We start from the raw sequence: 20,491 nt of genomic DNA on the forward strand, positions 1-20,491 counted from the left end.
TTTTGATATAAGCTTCTGATACAAACAGGTACAATAAAACCCTTGCATTTGACTCTTTGCTTTCCTTGGGATTTGGTTATACTATAGAACATTCATATCCCATTCTCATGAATAAGGAGAGCCATAAAGTGCAAAGAAGGCTTAATCCTTTCTTACCCTTTCCCTATCTTTCTCCTGTACCTCCTGGGTACCCAGTGTCCCATTGGTTCCCTGTCTGTTCACGAATTTCACTGGGCTTTCTAACTGGGGCCAGAGTTCTGCCTGGATATTTAGTTAGGGCTCTCTGTATCGTTTCTTTTCTTTTTTTTAATTTAATTAATTAATTAATTTCTGGTTGCGTTGGGTCCTCGTTGCACGCAGGCTTTCTGTAGTTGCCGCAGGCAGGGGCTATTCTTTGTTGTGGTGCATGGGCTTCTGATTGCAGTGGCTTCTCTTGTTGTGGAGCACGGTCTCTAGGTGCGCGCGCTTCAGTAGTTGTGGCATGCGGGCTTTGTTGCTCCGCCGCATGTGGGATCTTCCCAGACCAGGGCTCGAACCTGTGTCCCCTGCATTGGCGGGCGGATTCTTAACCCCTGCACCACCAGGGAAAACCTCTGTAATTTCTGGGTGGGCTTGAAACATTGTCTGACATTAGTATAAAAATGACATTTTATTGTATTTCTTTTAATGAAATATTCTTGAAATGAATGATAATGAAGAGTAATCATTTCTAGTTCAGAATTCCCAAAGTGATATTCCAGTCATTTCAGTTTCTTCACTGGGGGCTTTTCTATTTTGTATTTGCCAAACTACCATATTTTCTGATCAGGAAATTACTGTGACATTTACATAGGGGAAGTATTAAAAAAATGAAGGCTATTCTTAGGCACTGTATGAGGATTCTCCTTATATAAATCAGGGAAGATGACTGCTTCAGAAGAAGGGAAACATATGGGAAGTTTGGTTGAATATTGGTACAATAGTATTTTAATAAAATTCTAAGGTTATTAATTATATCTTAACTTTTAGAAATTATTTTTGGATTTGGACTGCTATTAGATTTTTAAAAAATGATGCTCTGGCCAGGACTTCTTAGAATTTCTGAATGCTGTAACATCCCACTGCTCTCTCTACATTTTCCTCAATACATTTAGAGTGATGTATTTTCACAAGGATCAGACTGGCAAAGGGAAGCAGAGTGATACTTGATTCTTGACTAGTTCCTGAAACTTCAGTGTAGAGATTTCTGGCAAACTGGTCTGAAGCATTTGGAGTTTCCTATTTTCCTAAACTAGTTAGCTTTGGACTTGTGTGATATCTGCTCTATTTCATCTTTTGTGGTGACAAATCTGACTCTGCACTGGAGAAGGAGTCTGAAAAGAGTGAGTTATACCAGGTGCACTACCTTTTTCCTGTAGTTACTTTTCCACTAGCAAGCATTGCCTAATAAATACCCTGCAAAAAGTCTGATCAATCAGATTAGTAATGTTTCTGTTTGATCAGATGGGGGTGGAACTTTCCTTTCCTAGCTGTTAACATTCGTTTTATCAGTGTTTCTCATTAAAATATTTCATAGAAATAAATGTTTAGACATTAAAATTACCTGCAGTGATTTAATGACGGGTTATTTATTAAATGTTCTTGGACATGTGTTGGCATTCTTTCTTAAAATTATTTGGTTTTGAATAATTAATATTTAATGGTTCCAATTTAAAATATTTAGGCTGAGATAGTAATATAGAAACTAAATGAGTAAAAGAAAATCAGACTGAATAAATTTAACAAGAGAAGTGTAAAACTTACACTCTGAAAACTACAAAACACTGTTGAAAGAAATTAAGGAAGACTAAATAAATGGAAAGATATCCTGTATTAGAGGATCAGAAGATTTATCATTAAGATGTCACTTTTCCCTAAATTGATCCACAAACTCATTGCAGTCCTCATAAAAAAACTGGCTGTTTTGAAGAAATGGATGGGCTGATCCTAAAATTCATATGGAAATTCAACCCAGAGTAGCCAAAACAGTCTCAAAAGAGAACAAAGTTGGAAGACTCACACTTCCGAATTTGAGAACTGCAAAGCCACAATGATCCAGATTGTGTGGTACTGGCATAAGAATAGACATATAATCAGTGGGATAGAATTGAAAGTTAAAAATTAAACCCATACATCTGTGGTCACTTGATTTTTCACAAGGATACCAAGACCATTTAATGAAGAAAGAATAGTATTTTGAACAAATGGCGCTGGGACAAGTGGGTATCCATATGCAAAAGAATGAATTTGAACCTCCGCCTCATACTGCATAATAAATTAACTAAAAATATATCATAGCCCTAAATGTAAGATCTAAAAGTGTAAAACTTTTAGAAGGACACATAGGTATAAATCTTCATAAACTTAGATTAGGCAAAGCCTTCTCAGGTATGACACCAAAAGCACAAGTGACAAAATAACAAATAGATATATTGGATTTATCAAAATTAAAACCTTTTGTGCCCCATTAGATACGACCAAGAAAGTGAAATGACTACTCAGAGAATGGGAAAAAAAATTTGCAAATCATATATTTCATAAGGGACTTGTATCTACAACATATAAAGTACTTAAAACTCAATAATGAAAGACAAACAACTCAATTAAAAAATGGGCAAAGTGACTCATAAGGGGAAGAGGTTTCTTTTTTGAGATAATGAAAAACTGACTGTGGTGATGGTTGCACAACTAAGTTGAATACTTTAATGGATGAATTATATTTCAAAAAACCTGTTATATTAAAAAAAAGAAAATAGGACTATAACGTGTATGTATAGAAGGGTAGAAATTTTGTGAGAACCAGGTGATGGAGGAAATAATTTTAATTGTGACATCAAGGTAAGGGTTGATTGAAGTGAGATTAAGAGAAATCTTTGCTTCACTTTTTGGTCAATAAATATTACTTTTACCAAAAACCTGGAAAAATCCTTCCTTTTTTTTTTTCTATAAGCAGAAATGAAAGATGACTGTAAATATTGGTATAAGATAATTTGTGCTGGTTCACTTTCCCTTTTTTGAATCAAAAGTTGCTGCCAGATCTTACAAGGCAGCATAGGTGAAATAAAAAAACTCACGCTGGAGGCCAGAGTTCCCTGAAGTGGCCTTAAAATTCAAGACAGCAATTTTTTTTTTTTTTTGCCATACGCGGGCCTCTCACTGTTGTGGCCTCTCCCGTTGCAGAGCACAGGCTCCGGACGCGCAGGCTCAGCGGCCATGGCTCACGGGCCCAGCTGCTCCGCGGCATGTGGGATCTTCCCGGACCGGGGCACGAACCCGTGTCCCCTGCATCGGCTCTCAACCACTGCGCCACCAGGGAAGCCCTACAGCAAATTTTGAAATGAAAACAAAGTTTGATTTATAGATTCATATAATTTAGGCTTTGTTCTAGTTACTAGGGCTATATATTACTTATCCCCAAACAGTCATTTATTTTGTTTATACCTTTTTTGGGTCTAAAATTAGAACAGCGTCCAGTGCTTATGTCTTGACTTTGCTGCATGATGTCTCAGGCCTCTGTTGGAAGACTCAGAGACTCAGGGCTGGGTCATTTGTTGCCTTGCTCACTTACGTGTTTGGTAATTGCTACTGACTTTCAGCTGATGGACTCAGTTTCTCTGGGTATCGGTGTCTCTGTGTGGTTTCTCCATATCAGCTAGTTTGGGCTTCACAGCAATGGTGTCCAGGTTCCTAGGGCAAGCATCCTGAGAGAGTGAGAGCACAGACAAGCTGTCCCACATTTTATCGCCCACCTTCAGAAGTCAGGCAGTGTTCGTCTGCCACACTCTATTCATTGAGGCAGTCACAGTGTCCTCAGGTGCAAGTGGAGGGAAATAATCTTTAGTTCTTGATGGGGAGGGGCAGCATACTAGAGGCACATAAAAATACTGGTCTGGAAATACTGTTGTGTCTCTTTTTTGAAAAACACAGGCTGCCACAGACCTGGAAGGGGAACTTAGAGATCATCTGGTCCAGTTCCCTCATTTTATAGATGAGGACACTGAGGCTGAGAAGAAGGGGTGTAACATGGCCACGGTCATGGCCTGTGATTGGTGGTCAGACTGGGCTGGAATTTAGCTTTCCTGACTCTAGGCTAGGGTCTTCCCTACTATACCACTTTTTTTCATTTTGCGGAATACGTAGTTCATTCACTCAAGTCATGAGTGGTCCTCCCCTCAGAGTTTTCTTAGGCTAGCAGACAGGATGATATAGGCAAAACTACTGGCATCGTGCTTGGCATGGAGTGGGCACGCAGAAAGCATTTTTAACCCTTCCTCCCCACTTCGTGTTTTATCCAAAGAGAGCCTTGTTGACATGTTGTGTATAGACTGTGCCAACACAATGGAATAGAGTCACTTTCCCAGCATGTGGAAATTAAATGGTAAATCTAGTTGAAGATTTTTTATTTGCCCCTTTTCAGGTGCTCAGAATTTTGATGTCATACGACTATCAACTTACAGAACAGCTTGCAAATTGCGATTTGTGCAAAAACGATGCAACCGTAAGTCATTTCTACTCATTTCTATGATAGCTGGATAGAGCTCTTGATAATATAGAAGATTTTAATGTGTTTTAGTCATATTGTAATGTTAATTGAATTATTTTGTCTAAAGTGTTTATCAGAATATAAGCTTTGTAATGGAAAGAGCTTGTTAATTTATTCTGGGTGTCCCTCAAAAAATTTAAGAAACTCAATAAGGTAACTAGTTTTGAGATTAATTAATTCTTTATTTTTTAAAAAAATGATTTATTTATTTATTTATGGCTGTGTTGGGTCTTTGTTGCTGTGCGTGGGCTTTCTCTAGTTGCGGTGAGTGCGGACTCCTCTTCCTTGCGGTGCACGGCCTTCTCATTGCAGTGGCCTCTCTTGTTGTGGAGCATGGACTCTAGGCACGCGGGCTTCACTAGTTGTGGCATTCGGGCTCAGTAGTTGTAGCTTGCAAACTCTAGAGTGCAGGTTTAGTAGTTGTGGCACACGGGCTTAGTTGCTCCGCGGCATGTGGGATCTTCCCGGACCAGGGCTTGAACCCGTGTTCCCTGCATTGGCAGGCGGATTCTTAACCACTGTGCCACCAGGGAAGTCCCAAGATTAATTAACTCTTTAAATGGGAGAATTCATTTCTCCTTGTCACTGTTTTTAATACAAAGTTTTATGTAAAATTAATACAGTTTATCAGCTTCTGGAGAGAAAGAAAAACTAATATTTTGATAAAGGCATAATAAAAATTAACTTTCTTGTTTAAACTTAATATGACACAAATCAGCCTTTTCTATAAGCAGTTGTTTCCACAATTGCTACTTATAAAATACGTAAATTAAAATATTTGTAAAATGCATATAAAATCTTTCTTAATTTGTGTGCAGATGAACTGACTTAGAATTATTGTACTTTTCTCAGATGTGTGTGTGTGTGTGTGTGTGTATTAATGAAAAACTGTTTTGTGTAATGGAAAGAACATTAGCCTTAGAATGGGAAAACCTGTTTTACTCCAGGTTTTGTTTGTCATTTATTATAAACACGTGACCTTGGACAAGTCACTTTATATTTAAATACTTCTACACTACTTTAAGTCCTACTCAAAAATCCTAGCTTAAAATTCTCTCCAAAGAGTTTACCGTACCATCCTAGACTGAAGTCATGTTTCTTCTCTGGTTTCCCAAAGCATTGTTTTCAAATTATGGGTTGTGACCTGTTAATGGTTCCTGAAACTGTTTTGGTGAGCTGTAGCCAGAATTTAAAGCATGTAATGGAGAAAAAAAAAGAGAAAGAAAAAAAAGTCAGAACGTAGCTTATGTGGTAAAGTATTTTGTGAAACGTGTTTTTTATATATCTAGAGGTGTGTGTGTGTGTTGATTTAAATATATTTGCATCTTGTTGTCAAAAAGTTGGAAAACCGCTGTCCTACAGGAACTACCATTTTTATACTTCTTCCCATAATTATTCTTGGAACACAATAGTCTATGTGTGGGCTGAGCCAGGCTAGTGGCGTTAGTAATATAAAGTAAAAGATGCATTGTTCTAGCAGTTTTATTTCGTCACATATGATTCTTCAGTCCACCTGAAATTTTTTTTACTCCAGATTATAAGTAGGAGTCAGATTTCAATTTTTTCCATATATATGTTCAGTTGACCCTACACTATTTATTGAAAAGACCATCCTTTTTCTTCATTACTAAAAAAATCTTTTTCTCATATTCATTAGGAGAAATGTACAGGAATGTTCATAGCTGTGTCCATATGTGAGAGGATCTGCTTTTGGACTCTTTGTGTTCCATTGGTCTGTTTGTCTATCCTTACACCAATAATCACTGTTAGAGCTTTATAGTATGTTCTGGGTACTTTTGTTCTATTTTACTTTTTAAGATTGTCTGAGACATTCTTGGCCTTTTTACATTTATTTTCACACAAATTTTAGAATTTGCTTGTTAATTTCTACTAAAAATGAACAAAAACAAAGATTTGTGCTGGGATTTCTTTCCTTCATTTTTTTTTTTAAAGTATAATTTACATATAATAAAATTCATCCTTTTAATGTATAGTCCTGTGGGATTTTGTTGGGACTACACTGAATCTGTAGATCAAGTTGGGGAGAATTGATGTATTTCCAGTGTTGAGATTTCATTTCTGTGAACCTGATATATCCCTCCATTTATTTAGGTCTTTAAGTTTTGCTAATTTATATATTTTTTGGTAGAGATATTGCACATCCTTTATTGGATTTATTCCTGAGTCCTGGTGTATATTTAGAAATACAGTGACTTTCATATCTTGATTTGTACCTAGCAGTCATTCTAGACTCAAATATTAATTTTAGTGATATACATGCAGAATCTTTATGATTTTCAATGTGTGTAATTTTGTCATTTCTGAATAATGACAGTTACTTTTATTTCCAGTACTTGTACTGATAATTACTGCATATTTATATAGGTTAGGATTTGAAATACGATAGGAATGATGACAGTGGGCATTTCTTATCTTATTCCCAGTATCAGAAGAATGGCTTTCAACATTTTACTATTAAGTAATATGTTTGCTGCAGTTTTTTGTAGATATCCTTAATCAGATTAAGGAAATTTCCAAGTAGTGTGTTTATTCATTTCTAAAGATAAAGTTTATTTTAAAAGTTTTCTTTTTGATAATGATTTCTGACAATTTCATTTTGATCATAGAGCATGGCTTATATGATTTTAATCCTTTAAAATTTATTGGGATTAGTTTTATGACTCAGGATAAGGTCAGTTTTTTTACATGTTCTTTGTGTTATTGAAAATAAAGCATATTTTCTAACCACTGGGGGCAGGACTTCATATAGTGTCCATTATGCCTGCCTTGTTAGTTTGTCTATGACTGTACTTATTTTTTTTGTATGTTTGCTCTGTCACTTGCTAAGAGAGGTGTGTCAATATCTCCCACAAAGCCTGTGAATTTGTCTCTTTGAGGTTCTGTTACATTTTCATTGTGTATTTTTTTTTTTTTTTTTTTTTTTTTTTGCGTTATGTGGGCCTCTCACTGTCGTGGCCTCTCTCGTTGCGGAGCACAGGCTCCGGACATGCTGGCTCAGCGGCCATGGCTTATGGGCCTAGCCGCTCTGCGGCATGTGGGATCTTCCTGGACCAGGGCACGAACCCGTGTCCCCTGCATCGGCAGGTGGACTCTCAACCACTGCGCCACCAGGGAAGCCCTCATTGTGTATTTTTGAAGCTACAAAGGGGAGGCAAAACTTTACCTCTACCCTCTCAGGGTCTCCAGCGGAGCCTGAGCATTAAATTGACATAAGACAGATTAACAGGAGAAAAGCATATGGATTTTTACGTGTACATGGGAGCCCCCATAGGAAAATGAAAACCCAAAGGAGTGAGTGGGCCTAAGTGCTTATATCCTAAGTTGAACAAAGAGTGGCAGTTGTGGAAAAATAACTAAAATATGTCAGGAGACTAAAGATAAGAGCTATTTTAATGAAGTCTGCAGATTTCACTCAGACTCAATTCACTGTCTCTGGTGATGAGGATGTTTCTTTCCTCTTGGAATAGGGAGGGCGTTTTTCACATGGGACTTTTACTTCCTGCTTTTGGGAAGAAGAGGGGAGGTCAGAGTGTCCTTCTTGGCATCTGTTGTTTTCCAGGCGTCTTTAGCTCAAACTACTCTGTATGCCAAAGTGGCATATCTTGGGATGACATATTCTGCCACCCTTCACTATTCTATTAAATGTAAGTAAATGTAAAGTTCTTATATCTTTCTGCTGAATTAAAACTTTTGAATTGTTGAAAAAGTTACAAAATAAACACAAAGTTTGTGTTGACAAAATAAACACAAAGTTTATTTTCTTTGTGTTCCAGTACATCTTGTTGATATTTGGAACATGATTGAAGCCTTCCGAGACAATGGCCTTAATACACTGGACCATACCACTGAGATCAGTGTGTCTCGCCTCGAGACCGTCATCTCATCCATCTACTACCAGCTGAACAAGCGCCTTCCTTCTACTCACCAAATCAGTGTGGAACAGTCCATCAGCCTCCTCCTCAACTTTATGATTGCTGCATATGACAGGCTAGTACCTGCCCTGCTTAATCCATTTTAAGAATGTTTCTCTTCTAATCATCCTTCTTCTGTACTGCCTTGCCAAGGGTTGTCAACTTAGAATCACAGTTAAAAGGGAAATGAATTAGTACAAGTCCCTTCTAAAGACTGGTTAAATGCCAGAGTGACTTACTGTCTTGGGGCATGTCGCATATTAACCTCTGTAACATTAGGGAGATTCACAACACTTGAGACATAATTGTTTGGTAAAATTGTCGGTACCTTAATATAGCTGTTCTCTATCCAGTGAAATATAGCCAAGTGGTACATTTGATTATGAGGCTTTCTATTTGACTTTTAAACTAACTTTTCTTTACTATGTGATAGCAATTGCCTTTGGACTATATAGTACCTTGTTTTCTCTTTATTTATGTTTAGGAGTCTATTTTAATTCTTTTCAATGTAGAACATTGTGTTCTAAACCTTAAAACAATAGAAGAAAACTAAATGTCCTCCAAATTAAAACAGAAATGAGTTGTTATATTTGTATTTATGGAGAATTAAGTTGGTATGATAAAAAATAAAAAAGAAATCATAAATGATGGAAGCACAGAGGTTAATATTTATTTTCCGGGAACCAGGAGTTCAGATGTCTGATCCCTGCTGTACTATCAGCAATGTGATTTGGATGGGTTAATTCTCTCTGCTTCATTTTTCTCTCTGTAGGAAAATGAGTTCATATATTTGTAGAATGCTATTAGTTATACTTCATAATATTGAGGGTTCTGTGAATTAATGGTAAAACCATACAAATGTCAAGGCCAAGTCACAACATAGGCACTCACTAAATTCAGTTTTTAAAAATAATTAATTAATTAATTTATTTATTTTTGGCTGTGTTGGGTCTTCCTTTCTGTGCGAGGGCTTTCTCTAGTTGTGGCGAGCGGGGGCCACTCTTCATCGCGGTGCATGGGCCACTCTTCATCACAGTGCACAGGCCTCTCACTGTCGCGGCCTCTCGTTGCGGAGCACAGGCTCCAGACGCGCAGGCTCAGTAGTTGTGGCTCACGGGCCCAGTTGCTCCACGGCATGTGGGATCTTCCCAGACCAGGGCTCGAACCCGTGTCCCCTGCATTGGCAGGCAGATTCTCAACCACTGCGCCACCAGGGAAGCCCCCACATTTTTATAAGATGTTATCAAATTAGATATTCCATCCATTTAATAAAAAATTATTTAAAGAAATTTGAATTTTTAAAACATGAGTGTACACGTAGCATATGTCCCAGAATTCTAATGCCATTTTTTTTAGCAGTTAATCTGGTAGGTTAAGTTTATACTGTCCAAGGAATGACTCTTCTGATCGAAAAACCTTAGTAAAAACCATTATTCTGTGGTGAGTAAGCAGCACCTTATCGTGACACTGACTCACTGAGTAAGTCACTTCAGGGCCACACAACACAAATTAATTTAAGAAACTTTTTAAAGTCAGAAATAAAAGTCATCTTAGAGCTAAAAATGATAAAGCAGAGATTATAAACTTTGACTCCATAATTATATCAAATAAGTACTATGGCTAAAGAAGGGAGGAGAAGAGAGAGTGAAGAGATAGCAAAAGGGAGAATGGGAAGACCAAAGGTAAGGGCAGAAGGTACAGAGGTGTCCTGGGACACAGTTGGAGAAAGCTGGACACAGGCAGAAAGAGACAAAGGAAAAGAAAAAAGAGACAGTAAATCAGCAGGAGGGCACTCTGAAGAGAACTAGGAAAGCAAAAAGAGATGAATGAGCTAAGAGTAAAGAATATCGTATGGCAGGGGTAAGTTTGGTAATTCTCAAGTCATATCCTGTTTAAAATGTTGACCGTGGGCATCAGAATAAATCGTCACATCTTTACTGACCTTGAACTCTTCATATGATAAGAGCTTATTTAGTTAGCTCTCCGGAAATTTGAAATTGGCTTTCATGTACTGGAAAAAAGAAAGGGTCTGGTTATCAGAATTTTATTTTTGAAAATCAGGGCATTTTGTTGTTAAATACTTCCAAAAGTAGTAGTCTCTTTATAGATTGGCCACTTTGTTATTTAGGCTGGAGAGTCCCTTTGGTATGTAGAATTCCTATTATTTTAACTGATCTTTTCAAGCTTTTGTATTTCATAATTTCTCAAAGTTAAAATTTGAATACAGCAATTAACTTAATTATTAAATTCCCTCACCTCCAAATTCATAGTCACATTTTTGGTCAGGTTGTTTCTGATTCTTATAATAGATTGTGAGACCCTAAAACAATCATCAGGAACAAATAGGATCTAAGACTTTCTCCCTTAAGCATGTATTTTCTTAGGAATTAATTTTTTTAATACTTAGATTTAAAATATTTCACATTGGACAATTAAAAACATTGAAAAGTATGAAGAATGATATTATAAACATCTGTGTGTAGACTTTAAGCTAAGAGGAATAGCCAAAACATTCTGTTAGCCTCAGTTTTTTCCTGTTTCAGGTCCTCAGTACCACAGTTACAGTACCGTAGGTACATGGTCTGGTCCGAAGGTACAACAGGTGATGCTCTAACCAACATTTTTTTCTTCTTTTTTTTGTTTTTGATAACAAGGACATCCAGATTCCCAGTGTGAGGGTAGGAAACCTTCCTTCCTCTTCTTCAGTTGAGCTGATTTAGTGATTTAGAGCTTGGGATTTATAAACCTCCTTTCTGTTTCCAACCTCGGTGTTAGTTCCACATCTTCAACTATAAGCAATAGAAAGCCTACTCAGATGGGCTTTCACAGTAACTGGAGCAATAGGCTCACATAACAGAGGAGCCAGAGACAGGATTGTGGTTGAATTAGGGCCCTGGCTGCATTTCTTCTTCTTTTAAAAATATTTATTTATTTGGCTGCGCCGGGTCTTTAGTTGTGGCATGGGGGATCTTTTAGTTGCGGCATGCGAGATCTTAAGTTGTGGCATGCAAACTCTTAGTTGCGGCATGTGGGATCTAGTCCCCTGACCAGGGATCGAACCTGGGCCCACTGCATTGGAAGCGTGGAGTCTTAGCCGCTGGGCCACCAGGGAAATCCCTGCGTGTCTTTATAGTGGTCTTGGCTTTGACCTTCTCTTCTATTAGCTTCATCCTTATGCTGACTTCAAAAAATGCCTGCTACAGCTACTAAAATGCTTCCTGTCAAGTCTAGGTGAGGGAGAGAGCCAGTTTTCTTTCAACACTGAACAAAAGTACCTGAGCCTCCACCAGATATGTGCGTTTGGGCCATGTATGTGTAAGTGGTAGGCTTTTTAGCTGAAACAAAGGATTTGTGCCTTTGGGGCAGAGGATGGTTAAATTCTCACCCTCACCCTGTGTTGCCTCATCATGGGGATGGTTGGACTAGATATGAAGGTGATGACCACAGTGTTCACTACTAAACTCCTTGAAGTGCATTATAAACTTGTGGTTCCCTTTCTTGTTAAATAGTCCTACTCTCCATCCAGTTCCTTAAACCTGAGAGTCATTATAACTCTTCCTTCTCCGTCATCTCCCACATCCAGTCGGTTACCAAGTTCTTTCATTTCTACCTCTTGAATATCCTTCAGGTCTATGTACTTCTCTCCATCCCCACTGCTACCATCCCAGACCACCAGCATCATCTTTCGCCTGGATTACTGCTATAGCTTCTAAGTGATTTTTTTTTCATATACTCTTTTTTCCCTCATTCATTCTTAGAAATAATAAACATCCACCAACCCACTATCTGACCCAGGAACTTGAACATTGACAATAATTTACATTTATCTCCTAACCCATCCCACTGAACTGCACTTAACTAAGGTGAACCCTATTCTGATTTTGTATTATCATTTCCTTGCGTCTTAAAAACCATTTTTGTTCACATGTATGGACATAAATAAAGTATTGTTTAATTTTAAATATTTTTACAATTATAAAAAGAGTGTCATACTAATGTACTATTATCTGATTTATTTTTTTCAGCCAGTAACATATTTTAAAGATTCATTCATGTTGCATTTATCTATAGTTCAGTTATTTTAACTGTTATATAACATTCTGTTGTGTTTCTATACCATTCTGGTGTTTTCCAGATTTTTGCTCTAAGAAACAACTCTGCTTCGAATATTCTTATTTGTGTCCAAGTGTTTCTCTTGGTTCTAAACTGAGGAATAGAATTGCTGAGCTGTGGGGTATATGAAAGCTCAGATTTACTCTGAACTGATATTTAGAAAGTATAAAATTATTTTTCCAAATTGTACCCATACATAAGAGATCCTTTTGATTCACATTCTGTAAGCCTTAGAATTCTTGGACTTCTTAGTTTTTGCTAAATGACATCTCATTGTTACCTTGATTTGCATTTTCTTGATTACTGAGCATGTTCATATGTTTCTTGGCCATATTTATTACTTCTGTGAAACGCCTCTTTGTGTCTTTTGCCCATTATTCTAGTGTGTTATATTTTCTTTTTATATTGATTTGTAAGAGTTCTTCCTATAATTTAGATAACAATCCTTTCTTGATTATGTGTGTTGCACATATATTCTCCCAATTTATAGCTTGATTTTTTTTTACTTTTCTTAAGATGTCTTCTTCATAAAATGTTTTTTAAAGAAAAATGTCAAACATATAGAAACATAGAAAGAATATTATAGTAACAGTGTGCCCGTAACATAGCTTCCGTAATTACCAATACATGGCCAGTCTTATTTCATCTATATCCCCAGGCTCTCCACCTCCCTTCTCCCCACTTTCTTGACTTATTTCGAGGCAAATCTCACATGTCGTTATCATTTCCTATGTAAATATTCCAGTGCATACATATCTCTAAAAGATGGGATGCCTTAAAAAAATTACCATAATGCCCTTATCTCACCTGAAAATTAATATAAATATTCATTAATATGTTAAAGTATCCATTTCACTAATTCCCTTATAAATTTTTATTTTTATGTTGTTTAATTTGAGACTCAAATAAAGTCCATGTATTGCAGTTGATTTTTTTAAAAATTTATTTATTTATTATTATTTTTTAACACCTTTATTAGAGTATAATTGCTCTACAATGGTGTGTTAGTTTCTGCTTTATAACAGTGAATCAGCCATACATTTACATATATCCCCATATCTCCTCCCTCTTGCGTCTCCCTCCCACTCTCCCCATCCCAACCATCTAGGCAGTCACAAAGCACCGAGCTGATCTCCCTGTGCTATGCGGCTGCTTCCCACTAGCTATCGATTTTACATTTGGTAGTGTATGTATGTCCATGCCACTCTCTTACTTTGTCCCAGCTTACCCTTCCCCCTCCCCATGTCCTCAAGTCCATTCTCTACATCTGTGTCTTTATTCCTGTCCTGCCCCTAGGTTCTTCAGAACATTTTTTTTTTTTTTTTTTAGATTCCATATATATGTGTTAGCATAAGGTATTTGTTTTTCTCTTTCTGACTTACTTCACTCTGTATGACAGACTAGGTCCATCCACCTCACTACAAATAACTCAATTTCGTTTCTTTTTATGGCTGAGTAATATTCCATTGTATATATGTGCCACATCTTCTTTATCCATTTATCTGTTGACGGACACTTAGGTTGCTTCCATGTCCTGGCTATTGTAAATAGAACAGCAATGAACATTGTGGTACATGACTGTTTTTGAATTATGGTTTTCTCAGGTTATATGCCCAGTAGTGGGATTGCTGGGTCGTATGGTAGTTCTATTTTTAGTTTTTTGAGGAAGCTCCATACTGTTTCCCATAGTGGCTGTATCAATTTACATTCCGACCAGCAGTGCAAGAGGGTTCCCTGTTCTCCACACCCTCTCCAGCATTTATTGTTTGTAGATTTTTTGATGATGGCCATTCTGACTGGTGTGAGGTGATACCTCATTGTAGTTTTGATTTCCATTCTCTAATGATTAGTGATGTTGAGCATCCTTTCATGTGTTTGCTGGCAATCTATATATCTTCTTTGGAGAAATGTCTGTTTAGGTTTATTGCCCATTTTTGGATTAGGTTGTTTGTTTTTTTGATATTGAGCTGCATGAGCTGATTGTAAATTTTGGAGATTAATCCTTTGTTAGTTGCTTCGTTTGCAAATATTTTCTCCCATTCTGAGGGTTGTCTTTTGGTCTTGTTTATGGTTGCCTTTGCTGTGCAAAAGCTTTGAAGTTTCATTAGGTCCCATTTGTTTATTTTTGTTTTTATTTCCATTTCTCTAGGAGGTGGGTCAAAAAGGATCTTGCTGTGATTTATGTCATAGAGTGTTCTGCCTATGTTTTCCTCAAAGAGTTTGATAGTGTCTAGCCTTACATTTAGGTCTTTAATCATTTTGAGTTTATTTTTGTGTATGGTGTTAGGGAGTGTTCTAATTTCATTCTTTTACACGTAGCTGTCCAGTTTTCCCAGCACCACTTACTGAAGAGGCTGTCTTTTTTCCATTGTATATTCTTGCCTCCTTTATCAAAAATAAGGTGACCATATATGCATGGGATTATCTCTGGGCTTTCTATCCTGTTCATTGATCTATATTTCTGTTTTTGTCCCAGTACCATACTGCCTTGATTACTGTAGCTTTGTAGTATAGTCTGAAGTCTGGGAGCCTGATTCCTCCAGCTCTGTTTATCTTTCTCAAGATTGCTTTGGCTATTCGGGGTCTTTTGTATTTCCATACAAATTGTGAAATTTTTTGTTCTGGTTCTGTGAAAAATGCCATTGGTAGTTTGATAGGGATTGCACTGAATCTGTAGATTGCTTTGGAAAGTATACACATTTTCACAGTGTTAATTCTTCTAATCCAAGAACATGGTTTATCTCTCCATCTGTTTGTATCATCTTTAATTTCTTTCATCAGTGTCATAGTTTTCTGCATACAGATCTTTTGTCTCCTTTGGTAGGTTTACTCCTAGGTATTTTATTCTTTATGTTGCAATGTAAATGGGAGTGTTTCCTTAATTTTTCTTTCAGATTTTTCATCATTAGTTTATAGGAATGCAAGAGATTTCTGTGCATTAATTGTGTATCCTGCTACTCTAGCAAGTTCACTGATTAGCTCTAGTAGTTTTCTGGTAGCATCTTTAGTATTCTCTACATATAGTATCATGTCCTTTGCAAACAGTGACAGTTTTACTTCTTTTCTGATTTGGATTCCTTTTATTTCTTTTTCTTCTCTGATTGCTGTGACTAAAACTTCCAAAACTCTGTTGAATAATAGTGGCAAGACTGGACAACCTTGTCTTGTTCCTGATCTTAGAGCGAATGGTTTCAGTTTTTGACCATTGAGAACGATATTGGCTGTGGGTTTGTCATATGTTGCCTTTATTATGTTGAGGTAAGTTATTTCCACTATTTTATCTTCCAGGTCACTTTTCCGTTCTTCTGCCTCATTTATTCTGCTATTGATTCCTTCTAGAGAAGTTTTAATTTCATTTATTGTGTTGTTCATCATTGTTTGCTCTTTAGTTCTTCTGTTTCTTGTATTTTCTCCATTCTGTTTCCAAGATCATCTTTACTATCATTACTCTGAATTCTTTTCCTGGTAGACTGCCTTTTTCCTCTTTATTTGTTTGGTCTGGTGTTTTTTTGCCTTGCTCCTTCATCTGCTGTGTGTTCCTCTGTCTTCTCATTTGCTTAACTTACTGTGGTTGGGTCTCCTTTTTGCAGGCTGCCGGTTCATGGTTCCTGTTGCTTTTGGTGCCTGCCCCCAGTGGCTAATGTTGGTTCAGTGGGTTGTGTAGGCCTCCTAGTGGAGGGGACTGGTGCCTGTGTTCTGCTGCATGAGGCTGGATCTTGTCTTTCTGGTGGGCAGGACTGTGTCCAGTGGTGTGTTTTGGTGTGTCTGACCTTATTATGATTTTAGGCAGCCTCTCTGCTAATGGGTGGGGTTGTGTTCCTGTCTTGCTAGTTGTTTGGCATAGGGTGTCCAGCACTGTAGCTTGCTGGTCATTGAGTGGAGCCGGGTCTTAGCGTTGAGATGGAGATCTTTGGGAGAGCTTTCGCCGTTTGATATTACGTGGAGCCGGGCGGTCTCTGGTGGACCAGTGTCCTGAACTCAGCTCTCCCACCTCAGAGGCACAGGCCTGGCACCCAGCCAGTACACCAAGACCCTGTCAGCCACATGGCTCAGAAGAAAAGGGAGAAAAAAAGAAAGAAAGAAAAAATAAATAAATAAAGTTATTAAAATAAAGAAATTATTAAAAATAAAAATAATTAAAAAATAATAAAAAAGTAGAAAGTAAGAAAGAAGGGAGAACCAAACCAAGAAAGAAATCCACTAACGATAGCAAGTGCTAAAATCTATACTAAAAAGAAAAAAAAAAAAAACGGACAGACAGAACCCTTGGGCAAATGGTTGAATCAAAGCTATACAGAGAAACTCACACAAAGAAGCATACACATACACACTCACAAAAAGAGAAAAAGGAAAAAAAAAGGTATATATCTATATCTATCTATCTATCTATCTATATACAAAAGAGGAAGAGAACAACCAAATCAATAAACAAATCTACCAATGATAATAAACTCTAAATATAAACTAAGATAAACATAAAACCGGAAACAAATTAGATGCGCAAAGCAAACCCGAAGTCTACAGTTGCTCCTAAAGTCCACCAGCTTCAATTTTGGGATGATTTGTTGTCTGTTCAGGTATTCCAGAGATGCAGGGTACATCATGTTGATTGTGGAGATTTAATCCGCTGCTCCTGAGGCTGCTGGGAGAGATTTCCCTTTCTCTTCTTTGTTCGAACAGCTCCCGGGGTTCAGCTTTGGATTTGGCCCTGCCTCTGCTTGTAGGTCGCCTGAGGGCATCTGTTCCCTTTTGGGAAGTCTGAGGTCTTCTGCCAGCCTTCAGTAGGTGTTATGTAGGAGTTGTTCCACATGTAGATGTATTTCTGATGTATTTGTGGGGAGGAAGATGATCTCCACTTCTTACTCCTCTGCCATCTTGAAGGTCTCCCTGCAATTGATATTCTAAGATTCTTTTAATCTGTAGGCTCTCCCTTCTTCTCTCTCTTTTTACCCTAGAGATTACAGTATGTATTCTTGATTTTTCAAAGTCTAAGATTAATTGGTACCATTACTCTCTTTCTAGGTAATACGAAGACTGATGTGTTTCTATACCATTTTGGTTTTAGGACGCTTTAATTTCATTTACTCATTCTTTTATGTCATTGAGATTGTGTATTTTTATTTTATATATATTTAAAATCAAGCAGGCCTTATTAATTTTTTTATACAGTGAGCATTATTTAATTTATAGGTAAACTAAATGATGTTGACTATAATAAAATAGTGTCTGCTTAATTTTAAATATACTAGTTTTGTTGTTTTTCACTTGCTTCTGCATTTTTAAGCTTCCGTCAGGAATTCTTTTCTTTCTTCCTGAAGAACACCCTTTGGCATTTCCTTTCTGCAAGTTAGATTGTGGCATGTCGTCTTAATTTTCGTTTGAAAATTTCATTCTCATACTTTAAGAATATTTTCATTTGATATATGAGTTTTTGGTTGACAGTTGTTTTCTTTCAACATTTCAAGAATATTGTTCTAGTATTTTTTTAGCTTCCATAATTTCTGATGAGAAATCAATAGTGGATATAATTTTAGCCACTTTGATGGTAATCTGTCAATTTCCTCTGGCAACTCTTAAGATATTCTTTATTTTCTTTTCTTTTTTCTTTCGGTTTTCAGCAATATTACCATGATGCCAGATGCATCATTCTTATCTCATAATCCTTAAATATAATAAGCAGAGTTACTGTAAGATCTGTGCTTGTAATCCAATATCTAGGTTCCCTATGGTTCTTTTTGTACTGTTTGCTATTTCTGTTTTTCGTTCATGTCATCTTACTTCCTCTCTGCCTTGTTATTTTTTATTATGTGAGAAACATTCCAAAATTATTTTTTATTTTTAGTATGTACCAGTCATTATATTGCAAAATTATTTGCAGAAATACTTTGAGGCCTAGGATAATGTTTTCCTACAGAGAGTATTTATGTTTTCTTTTCTTTTTTTTTTTTCTTTTTTTTGTATTTATGTTTTCTTCTGCTAGGTGCCTGGAGACCATAACAGTCCAGAAGCACCTGAGTTATTTGCAATTCAGCCCATGTGAGGCCCTGTTTTACTTCTGCACACTAGTGCTTTTAGGTGCAGCCTTTGGGCTTTCAACCCAGAGTAATGGGAGCAGGAGTAGGCAGTTTCATCAGGATTCAACGTTCCACATCTCTCTTCTAGCCCCTTAATACTATCAAAGAGTTACTACTCTGTACTTCAGCCTTTCTGGTTCCCTTCTGAAATCAGAAAATCCCTTGCATGGAAAAAGTAGTTTCAGTCATTGCACTCACCTCCCTGGGCATCCAGCTCCTTTGTATTAGGTAACTCAGTTGTTAGTCCTCATTTGCATTCAGGAAGATTAAACAATTTTTTTCCCATCTTTACTACTTTTCCTCAGAGGAAGAGGTGATCAGAATTAACTAGTCTGCCACTACCAAATATTTCCTCTGTTTTTATTTCTTTTTGCTCTTTTTTGGAATGTTGTCGTATCTACTTCCTCTGTCTCCTATTGTTTCTCACATATGCTTCAATTCTGTAACTTGCTGCTTTCCTTTTATTTATTTTTATTTTTAAATTAATTAATTTTTGACTGCATTGAGTGTTCATTGCTGTGCATGGGCTTTCTCTAGTTGTGGTGAGTGGGGGCTGCTCTTCGTTGTGGTACGCAGGCTTCTCATTGTCGTGGCTTCTCTTGTGGAGCAAGGGCTCTAGGCGTGCAGGCTTCAGTAGTTGTGGCGCACGGGCTTAGTTGCTCCACAGCACGTGAGATCTTCCCAGACCAGGGCTTGAACCCGTGCCCCTTGTATTGGCAGACAGATTCTTAACCACTGTGCCACCAGGGAAGCCCTCTCTGCTTTCTTTTAGAAGAGTTTATCAGTCTGCATTTCTACTCATTAATATGTTCTTTGTTTAGAGTCATTCTACTGTTTGTCTCATCTGTTATTGTTAATTTTTAGCTGTTGTATTTTTCAAACCTAGAATATCTGATTCATTCTTTTTCATGATTTATGGTTCTTATTTCATATTGCTAATATCTCTTTTAGTTTGACTTTTATTATTTCTATTTTTTAATTGAAATATAATTGACATATAACATTATATTAGCTTCAGGTGTTCAACATAATGATTCAATATTTGTATATATTGTAAAATGATCATCACAATAAGTCTAGTTAACGTGTATCACCATACATAGTTGTAAAAAGTTTTTTTTCTTGAGATGAAAACTTTTAAGATCTCTCTTAGCAACTTTCAGATATACAATACAGTATTTTAAGCTATGGTTACCATGGTGTACATGACATCCCCATGACTTACTTATTTTATAACTGGAATTTTATATGTTTTGACCCCCTTAATCCATTTTGCCCACCCTCCACCCCCTGCTTCTGGCAACCACCAATCTGTTCTCTATATCTCTGAACAGGGGATTTTTTTTTTTTTTTATTAAAAAAATTTTTTTTTAGTTTACACATAAAAGCGAGATCATATGGTATTTGTCTTTTCCCTTCTGACATTTCACTTAGCATACTGCCCTCGAAGTCCATCCATGTTGTTGCAAATGCAAGATTTCCTTCTTTTTTATGACTAATATTTCCTTGTATGTATGTATGTGTATGTGTATACGTATACATATACATACACATAGATACACACCATGTTTTCTTTATCTAGTCATACACTGATTGACACTTAGATTGCTTCCATGTCCTGGCTGTTGTAAGTAATGGTGCAGTGAACGTGAGGGTGTATGTATCTTTTTGAGTTAGTGTTTTCATTTTCTTCATATAAATGCCCAGAAATGGAATTTCTGGATCATTTGGTAGTTCTATTTCTAAATTTTTGAGGAATTTTTATACTGTTTTCCATAGTGCCTGCACTAGTTTACATTCCCACCAGCCGT

At 36.9% G+C, this 20,491-nt stretch overlaps 1 protein-coding gene across 19 annotated transcripts in view; it reads left to right on the forward strand.

The window, feature by feature from the left end:
* DTNB (dystrobrevin beta) overlaps positions 1-20,491 on the forward strand; it is a 241,396-nt gene that overhangs the window by 32,046 nt on the left and 188,859 nt on the right. For all 19 annotated transcript variants that reach the window (XR_012325780.1, XR_002177905.3, XR_012325781.1 and 16 more), the window contains exons 3-4: positions 4,436-4,516; positions 8,356-8,569. Coding sequence is in view for 16 of the 19 variants with exons in the window: in XM_073791536.1 (XP_073647637.1) it covers positions 4,436-4,516; positions 8,356-8,569 (295 nt within the window). In the remaining 3 variants the exon portion in view is untranslated. The remainder of the gene's footprint in view (positions 1-4,435; positions 4,517-8,355; positions 8,570-20,491) is intronic.

Source organism: Tursiops truncatus, chromosome 14 (genome assembly GCF_011762595.2).
Source record: "Tursiops truncatus isolate mTurTru1 chromosome 14, mTurTru1.mat.Y, whole genome shotgun sequence".
Lineage (NCBI taxonomy): Eukaryota > Metazoa > Chordata > Mammalia > Artiodactyla > Delphinidae > Tursiops > Tursiops truncatus.